This window comes from Passer montanus, unplaced genomic scaffold, assembly GCF_014805655.1.
Source record: "Passer montanus isolate IOZ18808 unplaced genomic scaffold, ASM1480565v1 scaffold14, whole genome shotgun sequence".
In the NCBI taxonomy this organism is placed as follows: Eukaryota; Metazoa; Chordata; class Aves; order Passeriformes; family Passeridae; genus Passer; species Passer montanus.
In genome coordinates, this window is record NW_024360941.1 from 3,075,243 (window position 1) to 3,094,679 (window position 19,437).

The following is a 19,437-nucleotide window of genomic DNA, read 5'->3' on the forward strand; positions in this document are numbered from 1 at the left end:
TTGATCCTTTGTTTAAGGAAAGTTGCTGTATTCAAAACCATGAGTGAGATGTAATCTGTTTGTAGTAAAGTCTGTTAAACATAATACTTCGTAATGTAATTTGAATAGTGATTACTGTCTTTGTGGTAGAAAAATCAGGGCATAATTTTTTTCTCTTCCAAATCTGATGGAATTGTTTTATTTCTCTGTGGTGTTTTTCCTAGACTTTTGGCTAATCTAATATTTGTTTATTCTTCCAATCAGGATTATAGAGTCAACATCTTTCTAAGACAGAAGTGGAATGACCCCAGACTCAAACTGCCCAATGACTGGAGAGGTTCAGATACACTGACAGTGGACCCAACTATGTTTAAATGTCTTTGGAAGCCAGACTTATTCTTTGCAAATGAAAAAAATGCTAATTTCCATGATGTCACACAAGAAAATATCCTCCTTTTTATATTTCGGGATGGAGATGTCCTAGTCAGCATGAGGTATTTTATTTATTTGTTTCCGCTGTTTTTTTTAAAGTGATTTTATATTAAATATATATTCTGTATTAGCCTTAGTAATGTAATACAATTTATTACTAACATTTAAATTTATATTAGACAGTTTCTAAACAATGCTGCAATAAATTATGCATAAAGAAATCAGATGATAGCACTGCAAGTGTGAGAAATTTGAAGTGCATATACCTGTTAATCTAACACATTGAACTAACTAAATTCAAACCCTTTTGATAATTTTTTAGGTTCCTAGAAGCATAGTGGAGTAGATAATAGATCTGAAATACAGCCTCCAGTAAAACAGTATATGAAAAACACTACTTGAATTTTTACAGCAACTGAAGTAAACAATGATTACTTGCTGAAGAAATAGAGAAAGGCATAAATTACAAAATTTGTGAATATGTATGTTTTCTAAAAGTACTGTGAAAAACTCCTGATTAAGTTCTATACCTTACTGGATATAATTTTTTTCAGAAGCCTCCAAATTTCTGTTCAATTTAATTGCAATTGACATATCCTTTTTTGGCGGTTTGACTTAATTTATCAAATGTATACACAATGCCACAAAAATAGTCATCCACTTAAACCAGAAAAATAGTTCATTAAAAAGAAGGTTATAGTGAATTACAGACATGGAGAGTTTATAGTTTATACTTTTCAGAGATTAGGCTAAATTTTCTAGCAGTAAGTGAATTTTCTTCTGGTATGTTCTGTAACATATTGCCCTGATAGACAAAAATTATTATCTAAATATACTGCAACTTTACCTTTAAGAGGTAAAATCGCAGTATATTTAGATAATTTTTCTTTATTATCTAAAGACAATAAAAAATTATAAAGATATCTAAAGATAAGAAAAAGAAGCTAGGTTTACATGAGCTATTTCTTCCTGGAGTAGAAATTGATCGAAAAAAGGAGAAACAATATTAAAGAGTTGGCGTTCTTTTTCTCCAATTTCAAAAGAGGATGAGAAAAATCAGTTTCAAGACTGTTGCTGGCAGTGATCAGAGAAGAAATTACATTGGGCAGTCAAAACATTTCATTTGGCTTGCTCTGAAGATCTTGGTTTTGATTTCAGCTGCTTCTGTTGTTTGAAGTGTGTAGAAATTAATATTTCAAAGTAGAAAATAACTTCCAGTTGCAAAAGAGGTTTCCCATTTGAAAGAGCAAATGTTAAATGAAACACTGAAATATTTTCTACATATTTTTTTCTGTTTTGCAGGTGTTTATAAATGAGCTCCATAGGTAGTGTTAATGATTATTGAATGTTGAGTGAATACTAATGGAAGTGTTTCTGATGGAAAAATTATTCTCTGAAAACTTGCAAATAAAAAAGCCAGGTTCAGTAAAGTTAGAAATTATTGTCATTCTCTAAAAATACTGTGTTTTAGTAGCACACTATTTTCTTACATTATATGTATGCAGGTAAGATGAATTTTTTTAGGGTCTGTGGTTTGGTGATATTTTTAAAAGATGTAATTTTTATGTCTTGTGTTTGTAGTTTACAGAGATATTATCACATATAAATGAAAGAATCTCCAGTTATCAATATAGTTTCATGGCAAAATATGTATGAGAGAAAGCTCTTGCACAAATAGTTAAGAATTAGGAAACTGATTGCAGGAATAAACATCTGCTCACATCAGAAGTAAACTGATGTGAGCAGGCTTCCTCTGCTCACAGGGAAGTAAACAGTAGACTCCCACAAAAAAAATCTATTTTGTGTTCTGTGCTTTTCAATATAAATCACGCTCACATCAGAAGTAAACTGATGTGAGCAGGCTTCCTCTGCTCACAGGGAAGTAAACAGTAGACTCCCACAAAAAAAAAAATCTATTTTGTGTTCTATGCTTTTCAATATAAATCATCTGAAAAACTGAATTTGCAAGTGCATTTGATGATACCAAAATATGCAGAACAGTAAAGATAAGAGACAACAGTGACAACCACAAATCAATCTAATGACTAGGTAACAAAGTATGGATGAAATTCAATGTAAACAACTAGAAATTATGCATGAGGGAAAAAATTATTTTAACTTCACATAAAGCCTGATTGATCTAGAGTTGGTTATTACCAGACAAAAAAAATAACAAAGTATGGATGAAATTCAATGTAAACAACTAGAAATTATGCATGAGAGAAAAAAAAAAATATTTTAACTTCACATAAAGCCCGATTGATCTAGAGTTGGTTATTACCAGCCAAAAAAATTAGCTTTGAGTAGTAATGGATAGTTCTCTGAAAATATCAGCTAATAGCTCAGTACTATTTGAGAAAGTGAATTGAATTCTTGGAAGTATTAGGGATTAAAGTTATGCCAGTGCATAAAAGTATGCTATACTTATATCTTGAATGCAATTCTGGACTTCTAGCTTTAGGGAGGGAGGCAAGGACAGTCAAAGGTACGGAACAGCTGAGCACGGATGAACTTTTCACAATGGAAAAGCAAAATAATTGAGGTGGTGCTGTAGAGGTCTCTAAATCACAAATAGCACAGGGAGAATGGATGAACATTGATTTTTTGCCTTCTTTTACAGTGAAAGAACTATGAGACAGACTGAGGATAGGTAAAAATGTATGATTAGAATGTGTGGAGCTTAGCTATGGCATTCTTTGCTGCAAAATGCTGTGCATATTAAACTTTATGTGGTGTCAGGGTTTAACCCCAGCTGGAACCTAAGTACCATTCACTCGCTTCCTCCTGGCCTCAGTGGGACAGGGGAGAGAAGCAGGAAAATAAAGGACATAGAAGTTGTGGGTCAAGAACCCCTTAAAGATTGCAGCAAATTAGAACAAAATAAATGTATTTTTGCTAATATTAATTGTAATAAGAAGTTGCTCACTACCTGCTGCCTCCCATCTCCTTGTGTGCCTGCTGACTGGCAGAGTATGGGAAACTGAAAAGTCCTTGATTTCGGGTAAGCACTACTCAGCAACAACAGAAACATCAGTGTGTTATCCATGTTACCCTCATACTGAATCCAGAGCACAGCACTGTGCCAGCTACTAGGGGAAAAAACTAACTGTCCCAGGTGAAACCAGGACACCTAGATTTCAGAAAGCAACTAAAAACAAAACAACTTATTGGAGACAAAAAATCTGTTGACATCCCTTAAATACTCAAGAATCCCTTCTGGTTTCGGAAGCCCTTGAGGTGCAACTTTTGGATGCTGCTGGATGTCTGGCAAAATAACATTTCCAGATTTCCGTAGTGTCATATTCTTCTTTAGAAGTCTGTCATTGGCCAGTGCTGGAGACAGGACTCTGTTCTGTGTGGACATTTGGTTTGGTTATTCTATTACCTATGTGTATTTTGTCTTCTATTAGTAGTTCTCTAATTTGTGAGCTTCTAATGTTTAAAACCCTCTATAAAATTGTATTGTCTTATTTTATACTAAAGAGATCTCCATAGCAAACTGCTAATTATAACTTCTAAAATTCGTTTCTGCTCTTTTAGAAGATGAAAATCTTCTGTGATTTTTCTTTCGCCTGGCCATCTACTGCTTACCTTACAGCTCACGCCATTTCTAAATATCATTTCTATGTTTTCAGATTGTCTATTACACTGTCATGCCCTTTGGACTTGACCTTGTTTCCTATGGATACACAGCGCTGCAAGATGCAATTGGAAAGCTGTATGTAAATCACTCTGTCCATAAAAACAGTCCTCTTCTAGGCATGCATGAGAATCAAACAAAAATTATTAATTCTGTTTACTTCATCTCAACATTTTTAATGAATCATGAAATTGATACTCACTGGTTCTTACCAATGTACATTTCCCTATCAGAGAGGTTTCTTAATGTTATGGCACTGTGCACTCTTAGTTTTAGCTTTTGCTATCAACCAGAATGATAACTGACACCTTTTATAAAAGCATTTACAATAAACCCAGATAAATGGAAACATATTATTGGGAAAAAAAGAATGGTTTTGCCAGGTGGATTTAACTTCCACAACCTGTGCTGCTTTGTAGGTTTTTGGGGCCCAATTTATCCACCTGCATTGATGATACATTGGTATTGTTTGGAACTCCTTTGATACAGTACCAAAGGAAAAGCATTTGATGCCAAAGCAGTGAGATCATTTAGTATCAAACCTTTTGAAAGTGGTTTCCGGATGTGTTGTGGATGTAGTCAGGCATCTATTCCTGGTCTCCAGGTGATTTAATCTTACAACAGGGCAGACAGGTCACATCTCTGAAGGGTTTCATGCCATGCTGGAAGTTGCAGACAAGATGTTTCTGAAATCCATCTTCCTTTCCGTGCCCCAAATACGCAGGTGTCTACTCAACCACAGCTTTTTCCACCAGTTTAATTGTTGGTGATCTCACTTTTGTGGTAATTCTGTTTTCTTGCATAAGGATGAGCATGAAGCATAGAGAAGGAAGGTGACTTGTTCCAGTCTGCTCCTGCTGTAACATATAAACTCATTCAACATTTACTCCAGCAGGTCTGGTGGGAAAGGTGAGGCTAGGGAAAGGAAGTCACAAGTGGAAAAAAAGTAAGGTTAGCCAAAGCTGGGCAGGGAATCACACTATGGACAAGGCTAATAATAATAATAGTTATGAAAATAGTAATAATAGAGTTTTACAATTTAGGTTTTGATTGTCAGCATTTATCTCTAGAATTTTAGTATGCCCATAGTAATTTTGTTCATGAATACTATGTATGTACATTAGCTGAAGTAAACTCTTACGAAAAACCCAAATCAGTTTGGGGCTAAACTGGAATTAGTAATACTAATAGAAGTTCACTTAAGATTTCTAAATCCAGCCAGTCCACTTACTTTACAAGTGTTGAAAGGTATAGTCATGCAAGGAGAAACTACTCGTTAAAAAGAATCATGCTAAGATGATATACTAAAATGCAGGGAATTTGGTTCTTTGAAAAGACTGTGCACTAAACTTTCTTCTACCTTTTAATTCAGTTATCAAAAGTAAGAAAGGTACCTATGACTTCCTATCTGTCCTTCCTATCATGACTTCCTATGTGTCCTTTCCCTTCTAGCCACTGGCAGTTTTATTCTTAGGTTATTTTCAAATCACTATTTTGTTTTTACTTGCTAAATTTCTAAATCAAAAAAGGCCATCAGTTGTTACTAAGATGTTCTCATATCCACAGTTATAATCCCCAGTTCTACATATTCTCTATAGACACAATTTTCACTCTCCAGTAATTGTTATCATAAAGGATCTTGGCAGTTTTTTGATATGCTGTGTTTTGGAATGGGGTGAAAATGATTTTGTGAATGAAACATTAAAACAATTTTTATAGCATATTATATTATGAAGCTTTGAAACATTGTGATTTTATTAAATTATTGTGAATCATAAATACATCATTTATGAACAGTTTCACTTTCTTAATCACAGCTGTTTTTCAAAAATTAAAAAGACTAATCTAATGCCTCCAGAAACAGTGGCTCTTTAAACATTTTTCTCAGGCTTTGAATTGCAAAATGATGCATTCCAACTCCATCTTTTTTATGTTTCCTCATCTGTGTTTCCATCTAACACACATTATCTCTGTTTGAATTAAGTTAATCTTTAATGAACAGAAGGTAGCAAAAAATGGCTTGTAAATCATTATTCTGATTATGCATATTTAATCAATATTGCTTCATTCTTGAATATTGTGAGTCTAACTTGCACTGCCTCTCACTTGGTGGTGGTGTATACATTATGATTTGGGCACTCAGAGGTTTGCTGAGTTCTGTCTGTACTTAGTGGGTCAGGAAGACACTGAGCTGATTTCTGTAGGATTGCACATCTGCCCTAATTCCTGGGCAAGTATTTCCTGAATGGCAGTGCTGCCATGAATCAGGGCTTTTAGTCCAAGAAAATAAGCAGTGTGGTTGTTTTACACAAACACCAAGATTTATCACAGTAATTGAGTTGTTAAATTCTTTTGAAGTTACTCAGATTCATAAATGCTGTTTAAAATTAATCTTTTTCATATTTTGCTGAAATGGAGTATGAATGAATATGGAGGCTTGAAAGCTGTGGAAAATACAGCTTTGCTTTCTTTGTGTGAAAAGTACACCCTGTAACAAATACCTCTTAGTCATCCTAATACTGCTGATAATGTAATGTTTCACCCACTAAGTCCCAACTTCGGCCCACATAAAAATGCAGCTGCGGATTATTTTTGTATTTATTTATTTATTTGAACAGGAAATAAAAAGAAAAAGACTGAAAGTTATACAATACTTTGTAACTAGGTTTACTTGCAGAGTTTGCCGTGATTGAGGTGGATCTTTAAACAATTATTGTTATTATTATTGTTTTGTCTTGTAGTTGGTTACACAACTGATGATTTACGGTTTATCTGGCAGTCTGGAGATCCTGTACAGTTAGAAAAAATTGCTCTGCCTCAGTTTGATATTAAAAAGGAGGATATTGAATATGGTAACTGTACCAAGTATTACAAAGGCACAGGTAGGTAATATAAGTTATTGCCTTGGAAAAAAAAGTCTAAGCTTCCTTCAATTACTGTTTATAGTTAATGGTTAATATTCCACTCCACATCTTACATTTCCTGGGATAAAATAGATTACCTTTAACTAATGAGTGGTTCATATAATGGTAAGTTTAATATGTGATCATTACAAACTAGTTCAAATATAGAAATATCCAAGTTGAAGAAGAGATTAAATGTTTGTCTTGGCTTTGCTTACAAATATTATCTTATTATCACCATTTCATTTCTGTGGTCTTAATTCCTGTTTTTGCTTGTAAATGTCAAGCTATTCTGAAAGAATGTTTGTACAGAATCATGCCAGTTGCCGCAAAGTGGGTAAATTTTGATTTTCTGGTTAGACTTCTGTTCCATAACTGATAATACTAGACTGTAATTCCAAATGCTTCATCCTGCAGCTTCTTCCTTTCTCTAAATGTTCTGGAAATTCAGTCATTTTTGAAAGCTGCTTGCAATCCTCAGCCCTCTATTTGTTTATTCCTATGATTATTTTTTTAGTGTTGGCACAAAATTTTCCAATGGTTTATGTACTCTGACTTTTAAAGATTTACCTTTTTCACCTTGATTGATTCCTGCCTACAGTTATATCCAAACTAATCATTCTGTGACAACCACAAGATTTTCTACAAGAGCAGCTGTATTTTAGGCAGTGCTTTTACATCATGGGCATAAATCTTCCATTAAAACTCAACTGGGAAATCTGTGGTGCTGCAGCTTCTGAAGACTCTCTACAAGTTTCTTGTTACCTGTTCAGCTGAAGTGGAGGCTCTGTTACTTGCAGTTGTTCCTGTGATAGATTCCAAGCCTGGTGAGATCTCAAGGAACATTAGCAGATCTCAGAGTTAAGAACTTAATTTGAAAAGATAATGAAAATAAAAGTGGGCTTTGGTTTTTAACTACAAAATGAGTGAGATCTCATCCTAAGAACATAATTCATCCTCTCAGGTGATTTATAATTTGTAAATAATAAGAAATTAACTCTCTTCAGGAAAATTCTGATTTTTTGAAAGCGTATTCAGCAGCTAGCAGTGATGGCATTTAGGATATGGCAAAACCTTACTTAGCAGTGAGAAAAATATTTTGTTTCTATTTAAAAAAGGAAATTACTGAAAAAAAAATCAGTATTTTTCATTTTCACAATGAAATTCATAGAAATGAGAAAATTGAAACATATTCTATTGTGATTATTTTGAGGTATGCCCTAAATCTGAAACTAAATGTCTAAAAAAGCTTTAGATAGGAACCCTAAGTTTTTAGGAACCCTAAAGAAAAATATTTAAGAAATATACACAAAGAAAATCAGTAGTGTTCTCTCAAGTTTCAGCAACTTGTGACCACAAATGACACGGTGCAAAATGTTCAGTAAAATATTCGCATTCTGTGTGTGTGTGCTTTGAACATTGAAGAAAGAACATGAGAGAACAATTTTGAAAAGTTTTCAGAATTTTTTTACTGCAAGTCCATTCTGTTCAGTACATCCATTTAATATCATAACAAAAACATTCAGTAATGTTAGTTGAATATTTAATACACTGAAATATTTTTAAAGGCTGTCTTCAATGCTCCATTTTTTTATTTACTTGAAAACACATATGCTGAAGGTATTTTTTAACAGATTTGACACACAGAGCTAAATAATTTTGTCAGATAATCAAGAGAAGTTTTGCATCAAGGAGCAGACTTTCATGGCTTATGTAGGAGTTCCTTGACAATTGCAAAAACCCTTAATCTTTACTGCCTATTTCTGTCAACAGATGTTTTATCATACCTACCTAAGTTGGAAGAGGGTCAGCAAATCTGGGCTGCTTTTGTAGCAATACATTGAATATTTATATTTGCAAATTTCCTGTTATTCATCAATTTTATGGCAGATCAAATAGGTCCTTTTGAGCTGAATGATGAGGGCAATAGATTCTATACTCTGTCTGATGAAGTATTATTCAAATGAAGGCATACAGAATGCATTTCTTACATAACACAAACAAATAAAAATTTTGAAGGTCATCTCTCATTTGAAAACAAAACGTAAAAGTGTCTGGAATCCATTCACAAATTATAGAGGGAAAATTTTTCAGCCAACTGATCACTGAAGATGAACAATGAACTATAAAATACAGTGTAGTGTCTTCTACACAGGGATGTTTGTCCTTAATGTTTTATACTTTTGTTGTTGTGATGTTTGTATGCCCAAACGGCACTTTTACAATTATGTGTCATTGTACAGCACTTAACTGATACAATATGGAAGGAAAATTGAAAACTTCTTGACACATTCTATCTTCTAAATAAGTGTCTCACCAACTGGATTGATATATACAGTCTGATTTGAATTTTGAAGTTGTAGTAATATAACATAGGAATGCCTTTTACTTATGATAAAATTGTTCTTGAAGTTTTCAGGTTTTTTCCAACACTGTTTTGTTATTATTAACATAGAAATTCCAGTTCTTCTAATTGAGTGAAAATAGGGACAGAAATTATTTTCTGGTCATCAGACTTCTTGATGCATTTGTTATCTCCAGCAAAACATCTAGTAACTGCAACTTTGTTTTGTGTTGAATTCATCTTAAACATCTTCTGAAGTTTATATGTTTTAGATGTTCATTTTAAAAGATTTGGTACATTGTTCATTGTTTACAATATTTGCAGCTTTTCTTGAGTCTCTTTTAAAATGTTTGTACCGATTTAAGAAGAAATTTTTGCCAACTTTTGGTACTAGGGAAACCTCATGTTAGAGTCACATTCAGAACACCTCATTCAATTCTAAACCTGCTAGACTAATATTTCTTAATTCATCTTTTGCACAAATTAATGCTAAGTAGTATCTTCAGATGAGCTTAAGCTAGTAGGACTGTCAGACTCCATTGGTTTTATCTGAACTGCATCTTGAAGCCAGCATCAAGCTGGGAGTCACTTCAGCCTCCTGCTGCTTTGAAATTTGAAGGGTTCCTTACAGTGCACAGAGTACCGCAGCCTCACCACACTTGGTGCTTAATAAATCTGTGGTTTGAATTTTTTTTTAATTAAACTCTTTATAAAGAAAATCAAAGCATTGAACTTTTGCCCTTAAGCAGAAAAAGACATGGAAATATGGATCAAAGGTTGACCTGCAAAGCCCATTAAACATTAATGCATTTATTTCTTTAAAGGTTATTACACTTGTGTAGAAGTAATCTTCACTTTAAGAAGACAAGTTGGATTTTACATGATGGGTGTTTATGCTCCTACACTGCTAATTGTTGTTCTATCCTGGCTGTCATTTTGGATCAATCCTGATGCAAGTGCTGCAAGAGTCCCGCTGGGTAACCTGCGTTTTCACGTACTGTTGTGATCCACTGTAACACCATTGAGCCATTCTCAGTTGCTTTGGCTACATGACACTGGACCCTGAAAGCAACTTCACTTCCATTATCCACTCATCATTTTCACTGAAATCTGCTCATTCCAAGTCCTGTAAACTCCATCTTGGCATTAGCAGTTCACTTGATTGTAGTTCCAGCATTTGGGTGACAAGCACCCTGTCTACACTCCTCTCAGCCTGGACAAATCTGATCAGTCTATGCATGGGTGATGCTGCAAACACAGGCAATATGCATTTTACAGGGATTTCAACATTTGAAAAATGAGTAAGAAAGCAGGATGATAAGTAAGGCTCTTAATAGCTACCTGTTGGAGAAGTCTTTCTGAAAATTAACAGAAACTATATTTGGAAAAGAGCTAGCATTCCTGTTACCTGACTGGCTTTATTTCATTAGAGACTCACTTCATGAGAGTACTTCAAGCTCATGCAGTCATGCTGCTCAGCTCAACACAGTAGGCAGGTCCTTCATTTATTATAAAATAGCAGGACACTGACTTAATAGTAACAATATTATCTTGACTAATTGCGTTGTACGCTGGATTACAGCTCTGGCATGGCCAAACCTGCTGACCCCAATAGTGCAATGACATGCAGAGCCAGGGTCTTGCATCCTGACACTTCTCCTGTTTGGATTCCATTTCCCATGTTTGGCTTCCCAAAGCTCCCATTTTCCCTAGCACTCCCTTCTCTCCAAGTCCATACTTTCCAAATCTTTGCCATATCCCAGGAGGTTTAGTGCACCTCTTCCCAATACCCCAGTGGTGCAGTTGCAGTATCCCTCTGGCTGCCTGCCTTGATCACAGACCTCTTACCCACACTAGAACTGCTACACCCCCACAGGATATGACTCCTGTGCAGCCTTTTTTATGTTTTTTCCTTTCCTTTTCTTTTTTTTTTTTTTCCTTTTAACCTTTGAAAATAGTTACTTAGAAAGGAGTCTCAATCTGTATTGAGACTGCTTCCTAAGTAACTGTATCTGTAAAATACTGTATCCAATATGTATTAGCTTCATAGCAAGTAACAAATATAATCTTTTACCTTGAAAAGTTGCAAAGTTGCCTTATATTATAAAGAAAACTTTAGGAGAACATTTGAAGACAAAAAAGGTGGGGAAAATGTCACATGCATAAATTAAAAAGAATGAAAGAGGAACTGGAAAACTAGAATCAAAACCAAGCTGTTCTGCCAATTTTATAATCCCTTGCTTCAAATAGTGAACCAGATGGGCTTATTAAAGATATATTAGATTTATAGGAGTCTTAGCATAGATTTAAGTAATGTGGGTGCCTTTGTAACTAAATATGCATGCTTATTTATTGTTTAGTTATTTCATTCATTGTAAGTGTTTATTGGCTTCTTTCATGCTTTAGCATTTATGAGATAATGAATTTTCAAAGATATTAGCCATTGCTCTGGCTATGTGACTTTTTCTTAATCCCCAGAAAAGCAAAAAAACCTGTAAATCTGGCACTCCCTTAGCTGAGTCAGTATTTAGTATGACAGTTACAAACACTGTCACTGGGGTAAGATTTATCTTTCTCCAGTTTCAGGAGAGCAACAAGCTATTTCTTCTAGTGACATCCTTGAGATCCTTGACCTTGAAACATAACAAGATCAACATTTGTGTGTCAAGTAAATGATATCTAGCCTCAAGAAAGTGTACCAGTGGCTAGATTGTATTAGATGAGAAGCTACTTCAAATCTTTCCGTTTATTTACTCATGCTCCTCATTCACATTTGAGCCTTAAGCTTTGGATTGTGATAAGTAGGCACCTAGTGCAGCTGCCAGAAGTGCAACTCACACTCTGGTACTAGGGTCTCTGAGGCCATGCCAACATTCATCAGGCAGCAAATGGTTGCTGAATAGAATATTTCTGTGCTCCTGTCTCACTTTATTCTTACCTTGAAAAGTAGAAGTCTTTTAGACTTTGAAAATGAACCTTTCATTGTAGGAATCCACTCAAAAGAAAATTAGCTACTGGTCACTGTGGCCTCAGTTGCTCTACTGAACATGTTAATAAAAGCTCCACAAAAATCTTTTCAGCTAGAATGTGTAAATTAGTTCTGTAGAGTTCAATCCAAGATTGTAAGATATAGTTTTTTAAGGTCTAAAAAGTGGGTTTACAAGTGTTTTTGACACCAGTCATGATATTAATTATCACATATTAATATAGTAAAAACTTTAAAGTCAGTAGGAAGAAAATACTATATCCAAGACATTGAGCCAGTCTGTGTTATTGACTAATTTAGTTATTCAGGAGAAGGATAGAGGCTGCCTTTCAGCAGTCAAACATGGTGCTTGGTACAGTACACTGTTAGAGAATGAACAGCATGCCTGGGACACAGGCAAATGTGTCCCAGGTATATTAAGAGGCAGTATGTTTGTTTTATTTTACTTGTTAATGCAATTCATTGTGATCCATAATTAGTGTTCATCCCCAGTCTGCAGGTGTTGGTAAGTGATTTTTTTTTTTTTTAAAGCAAAGCATCCTATGCTCACTTTTTATCCTAATGGGAATGTTTGTATGTGAATGCTTCAGATACAGTAGATGGAAAGTAAGCCAGAGGATTACACTGAGGATTCAGTTCAGTATTTGCTGTATCATTCTGTTCTGAGATAATGCATCTGGTCATTCTTTATTATCCCCATAGATAAAAAAAAAAAAGTTCAGCTTTGCAGTGATACATTGATACTACACATTTCTAAATAAAGCATCATAAAATTTTCTGGGTTAAAATCGCATGACTGTTAACATTTCTTTATGCTTCAGTGTTCTAAGAGCTACTGAATTGTCAATTTGAGATCAATGCTAAATAAAATATCATGTCAATCTTATTGAAATCCAAATGGGAACAGTAGCTAAAGAATCTGTTGTTTGTGATCAAGTAGAAATTAATGTTTTGATAGGCCAATACAGATAGTTTCATTTTAATTTACATTTTCACATCCTCAGTTACTTAAAATGTATCTGACGGAAATCATATCTCTGTGAATGAAAAATTTTTCATGCATTATAAGAAACATAGTTGAGACTCCTTTTGGCCAACATTTTTTATAGACATCAATTCTATTTTATTAAGCCTCCCACTCATAAATAATCATTTATTATAGCATTCACAAAACCAAAATGGGACATTCTGAACTTGGAGATTGAACTAAGTTTTCCCCTACATGACAGCCATTTCTAAAGTTAGCTTTTTCCAAATGTAGCTGTTTGTGCTACTATTTTCACAGGAGCCTGTGAGAAATCTTTCTGTGGTGTCAAGCTTGTATTTGTCCCTTGTGATATGAATCCTGTGTTGATGGTGACATTTGGAAGCCTTATTAGGGGAAATGCTTGGTGAAATCCGTGATGAGTACGACCTTTAACAGCCTTTGCACATGTGGGCTTTTTTCATGATAAGGGCTTCATGAAATGCCCTTTATCTAGAAAGCTTCCTGTAGATCCTGGAAGCTCAAATAGAGAATGACTGTGACCCTCAGTCACTTCCACGTTTTCATCTTCTCAGTGAATTGGGAACAAAGGCTTTTTGATTTGCTTGTACAGCTTTGCTCATCAGCAAAAACTTCCCTTTTACCTAAGGTCTGAATATCACACTTGTGAGCAGCTCATTCAGAGAATTGTTCCTGCTATAGCACAGTTTAGATTTCTGGGACAATACTATTTTAATTTAAAGGACTTAGAGTCTTTTGATTTAAGCATCATAAATTTCTCTTCCACATTTCCAGAATTAGATGCACATTGTAAGATAATTCTTTGGAAAGCCCATTTCCCAGCTGTGTGATGTGTGATGGGACAGGGAAACCATAACAACCAGTTTAGCCTCACTTATTTGTTTCTCTGCTTATAAAATGAAGGTAATCATTATTAGTAATTCATCATTAACTGCACTACCCTACCTAAGTGTTTAACTTGTTCATTAGCTGAAGGCATGTGCACTTTGTACACCTGCTGCACTGACCACATTGTGAAGTCCCATTCACTGTTGCAAAACATCATTCACTATTGTCTTTTTCAGAGAAAGAGCAAAGCCACTGTCATTAAAGGGAAGTTTTCTTATTCAATATATTGTTTTCTCTTTTTGTAGGTATTTTCTCAGTGCTCAGCTTGGCATCTGAATGTACCACTCTTGCTGCTGAACTTCCCAAAGTGTCTTATGTGAAGGCCTTAGATGTCTGGTTGATTGTTTGCCTTCTCTTTGGGTTTGCATCCCTGGTGGAATATGCTGTGGTTCAGGTAATGCTAAACAATCCAAAGAGAATTGAAGCTGAAAAAGCAAAGATTGCCAAGGCAGAGCAAGTGGAAGGGAAGGGTGGAAATGCTGCCAAGAAGAACACTGTGAATGGCACAGGGACTCCTGTTCACATCAGCACTTTACAGGTAGGAGCTGCAAAGCTTTGTATGCAAAATCAGCATTCTGCTCTGTTAACCCAATTTCAGGAATATAGTGTTTGTAATAATTTTGAATGGTGCTTAATCTTGGAAGGGGTCAAGACAGTAAAAATGTGCTGGTGACTAATGGCCAGCAATCTGACCAATTGGTCCCTAGTGATTTGGGGTCAGAAGTTCTAAGTGAAAAATTTGTCTTTTCATACTATAGCAGCGTGGTTGCTGGTTAGATTCAGGTAAATAAAGTAGCAAGCAGCTTTACAGTTGCTGTTTTTCTCATAATAAATAGCAGCTGTCAAACTGTAACTATTCAGAGGACAGAACTCTCAGGCAGTATTTGCTGAGAGCATACTCAAATAACACCCAGCTCATTGCTTTCCCTGGGCTGGCCACAGCTGCACTGCATTGCATGCTATGAAGCCAGGAATCCAGAAGTCGAGGCATTTGTAGACAAAAGACCAGTCTATTTGTGTCAAACAGTTCCTGCATTTCTTTCGTTGCCAGATGGAGTTTATGTGTAAAGCAGTCAGATTTCACTATATGGTTAAAAATGACATGTACATCTTAACTCAGGCCAAAGTGTTCCATCATGTTGCTAAATTCCTGATATTTTAGAAGTCCCTGTTTGTGCTCCAAGAATTATCAGACATCCCAGTCCAACTGCCTTCAGTCCTAAGTGATATTTACTTGACATTTATTCTGCAGAAGAAAACATGTTATTCTACAACGTGTCTAATATGAATTTGGCTTGTCCTTTTCAATGACTCAGCAATTATGTTGTATAAAATAAAGCTATTAGGCTAGATCCAAGTGGTAATATTGGTACACTGTGACTTCAATGTTTCCTTAAGAAAGGAGTAGTTTATGCAAGAATGGCTGAAATCTTGTCTTAGTATCAAGCTGGGATTGCCCCATAACTAATTGTCCCCACTCCAGAAGAGCTGCAGGTATTGCAGAACAGTGCACCTAACTATCATGATTCTCATCTGGTAGAAGAATCTTTGGGAAATGCTTTGGTAGGCAACCAGTCTTGGCTTAGAGTAACCCCATGACTGCTTTGACTCTGCTGTGGTTTTGCTTTCCCTGAACTGAATGTGATAATTTTGTGTTCAGCAATCTGCAAGTCGCTGTTTCTTCTGACAGAATAGTTGCAAAAACCCAGCAGAGCAGCATCTAATATATTTTTCCTATTTCTAGCACTGGTATACAGTGTGTTTTAGGACTTAGAAAGGGAATCATTATCCACAGAAGTTCAGCAATGTTCCTCATGAGTAATGTCTAGCAGTAGGCGGAAGGTTTTTAGAATTCAGAATTCAGTCTGCCCTCCTCTTGTAGCATCTCCCCTCCACGATCTTGAGATGCCAGCCTCAGCTTCTCATGTTTTACCTGCACTTTTCGGTGTCTTCCCAGTCTTCCCAATTTGTTATGAGAGACCTTTAACATTCAAATGTTAAAGCTTCTGATGATCTTTATACAGAGATTTACCAAAAAAAAAATTATTTTACAAGCCACAGTGGAAATAGGTATTCCTTGCTGTAAAAGCTGATCATGTGGCTGAGTGGCTCATGTCTAATAATCCAACTTGGACTACTCCACCTGCTTTGAAACACACCCTACCAGAGGAAACGTATGCTGGGCTGGTAATTTCTGTGAAGATGACCAAAGGTCCCAGACCAGTGAATCATTTGACATCAGGATGTGGTAGGACAGTGATGCTAGATTTTATATATTTTAAAGCTATAAATCTGCCTAGCTGAAAACTCCCTCTCTGAACTTGCTACTGCGTAGGAATACTTTGAAAGTTCTTGGCTCTGAAAAAGCCTGTACTAAAGTCCTAAATCAGAACAGGTGTAAATCTTTTGGTAGCTCTGACTTCTAATCCAAAACTAGGCCTGCCTCATAAAATTTGGATTGCTCCCATACAGACCTCGTAATGATCAAGTAGAGAATGCATTTGTCATATGGAAAATATGCAAGGGAGAAAAACATTAAAGAAGCAGGTAATGGAAAAAAACTGTATGTTGAAAGGCATAAAGAATACGAAACAAAAAGAGGCCAGAGAGCTGTCCCAGAACTTCAGGAGCTGTTTCTCATCAGGGTCATGTAGGATTGTGTGGGAGGCAAGAGCAAATACTTTGCTAAATATCTGGAAAGACTTAGGTGACCCAATGTATAGTTTTAGAAGAAAAGGACGACTTATAACTGCACCCCTGTAATAAGTATATGTCCTACAGAAATGTTCAAGTGTGTTCTTTTTCCACATAGGAGGTGAGATTCAGGCAAAAGTGACTGAGGGTGTAGCTGGAAATGTCAGCATAGCTAGGCTTGAAACCAGATGGGACCAGATGGGACTTGAAGTAAAATCAACAGAAAAGACATGGAAGCAGACAACTCGAAGTAGGGAAACAGAGAGCATGAATAATTCAATTTATAAGTGTTTCTCCTGTTCAAACTAAGCTCTTACATATTATGGAACATTAACTTAATGGTGCTGATACATATCTGTAAGTTGTTCAGAGGGGAATCAAATTTAAAAAGAGAAGTTACTTTATTTCACTTTAAAATGCCCCTGATCCTGTGCTGTGGTAGTTTGTGTTCCCTGAGCAGCAAGTTGTGCACTTCCTGCTTTTGCAGTGTTGCAGCAGTGATGTCTCTGCAGGAGATCTGGGGAAAGGGCCTGCATGTGAGGTACAGGGGACTTGCTGGGTTGAGAAGATTCTTGGTTATTAGGAGGATCAGAGGGAAGCAAGTGGGGCAATCAAACATTCCTGGTTCCAGTCTTCATGGAACAACTTGTTTTCATGTGCTTGCTCCATTTGTGAAAGTTAAAATGGCATCTGGTTTGGAGACTTGGCATATTTTATTTTAGTAAAAAACAACCGTAACAAAACCTCATGATAATCCCTAAAAATACAAGCAGCTATTGTTCCATTTTTATGGAGTAAAGGGATAAGGTTTTCAGTGGATCATGAATATTAAAAGCTTAATATAATTCGTAATTGCAGTCTAGGAGAAGTGATCCCCTGTAACAGAACCTGCAAGGGTGCATTGAAAGTTTTCAGCAGAAAGCACTTTTGTCACTGTATCAATAGTCAATGGTCATGATCAATAATCACCAACAGTGACAGTGAATATGGCAGGGTGAAAAGAATGCTCACAATTTTCCAATCACCCAAAGATGGAGAAAGGCTTCCATGGATATACAGCTACTTCACTAGATCCTGGGAACTGTCTGATATAAAAGCTGCATGTTGCTAGCATACAACAACCCCTCAAGTCCAAGCTTTATGAGTCATGCTCCCTCCAACAAAAACCCTTGAAATGTCAGTGCCATTTTAAACCCAGGGGTTTATCAATATGACTGTCTGATTAAAGTCAAGTGGTCTGTCTCTCAAGATCACCCTGATTCTGTAGGGAAAAGAGAAAATAAGCACTTCTGATGTGTTTTTCTAGGAGAAGCAGTGGCTATGCACTTAGAGGCAAAAAGCCATAAGAAAATACAGCTTGGCTCCCTCAGCTCACAGCGACTGCAAGTAGATGCTGTTCTAAGCAGAGGAGAAAATTATGCAATCTGGTGATAACTGCTTGCACTGGCTTTTTATTGGGAATCCTCAGCAGGAGTTTGTGTGTGTTTCCTAGCAATGAAACATCATACAGTGAGAAAAACAAGCAAAAAGGGAAATGTTTTGAAGATGAATCTTTTTTTTTTTTTTTGCGTTCATTGCTGACGTGATTACAGTGAGAGTTTGTACTGTTAGCTATAACAACACCCCTCAATTTGAAAAGTCACATTCTCATCAAGCCCATTTTTAGAAGCTGTCCCCCACAGATAATGTGCTAATGACTGGAGAGAACATTTGCTAAAAGAACGGTTCTGGCAGATGATGAATAGCACTATGCAAGTGGTGGTAATAGCTCTAATGCCAGTTATTTTTAAAAAGTGGTGCTATTGCTTGCTTTGTCTTGTCAGAGCCACATCTAGGCTCTGAAACCAGAGATGGGTTATGTTCATCTCTACTGAGTTATAATGTACTTGAACACCAGTGGTGACCTGTGGTGACTTAGTCTTCCCAGGTTTTTTCCCCTCACATGGAACTCCAGACTCTTTTTTTTTTTTTATTGTAGAACCACCAAAAACCCAGCTTACATTTTACCTTGTACAGAAAACCAGAGGCTGCAGCCTATTTTAATAGTTCCTGACAGCATTTCAGGTACAGAGTAGGTACTTTCTGCTCCAGTGACTCCCATATTCATCCTTGGAGATAATTCAAACATGACTGTAAAAAGGCCCCGAGCAGTCTGCTTTGAGCAGAGGGTTGGACTAGATGATCTCCAGAGGTCCCTGCCAACCTCAGCTGTGCCGTAATACTGTCATACTTTATGCATTAATATTTTTTGTCCTGTACTTTGCAAAGAATATTTGGAATGTGGTAGCATATTCCTGCTGAGCTGAACCAGAAAATAGACCCAATGTGAAAACGGACTAATGCTAAACAATCACTACTTTATTGATGATCTACATCTGTCATTATGGCAAGAACAAGGCAAGAGCACAAAACAAATGCAAGAGAGATTAATAACAGAGCTTGCTAAAAAACTCCTTCATCTTGTAGGGAAGCCACTTCCAGAGCTGGCAGCTCTGAAGACAGAGCTGCATGCCAACAGGAGGCTGGGAGCACAGCAGCAGAGATGGTTTTGTGGCAAGAGGATGT

The 19,437-nt window shown here is 36.1% G+C and overlaps 1 protein-coding gene across 1 annotated transcript in view; it reads left to right on the forward strand.

Annotated features, from left to right (window-relative positions):
- Positions 1 to 19,437, forward strand: part of GLRB (glycine receptor beta) — a 48,028-nt gene that overhangs the window by 20,587 nt on the left and 8,004 nt on the right. Inside the window, exons 4-8 of the mRNA XM_039700253.1 lie at positions 244 to 473; positions 4,047 to 4,129; positions 6,793 to 6,933; positions 10,123 to 10,275; positions 14,424 to 14,716. Coding sequence (XP_039556187.1) covers positions 244 to 473; positions 4,047 to 4,129; positions 6,793 to 6,933; positions 10,123 to 10,275; positions 14,424 to 14,716 — 900 coding nt within the window. The remainder of the gene's footprint in view (positions 1 to 243; positions 474 to 4,046; positions 4,130 to 6,792; positions 6,934 to 10,122; positions 10,276 to 14,423; positions 14,717 to 19,437) is intronic.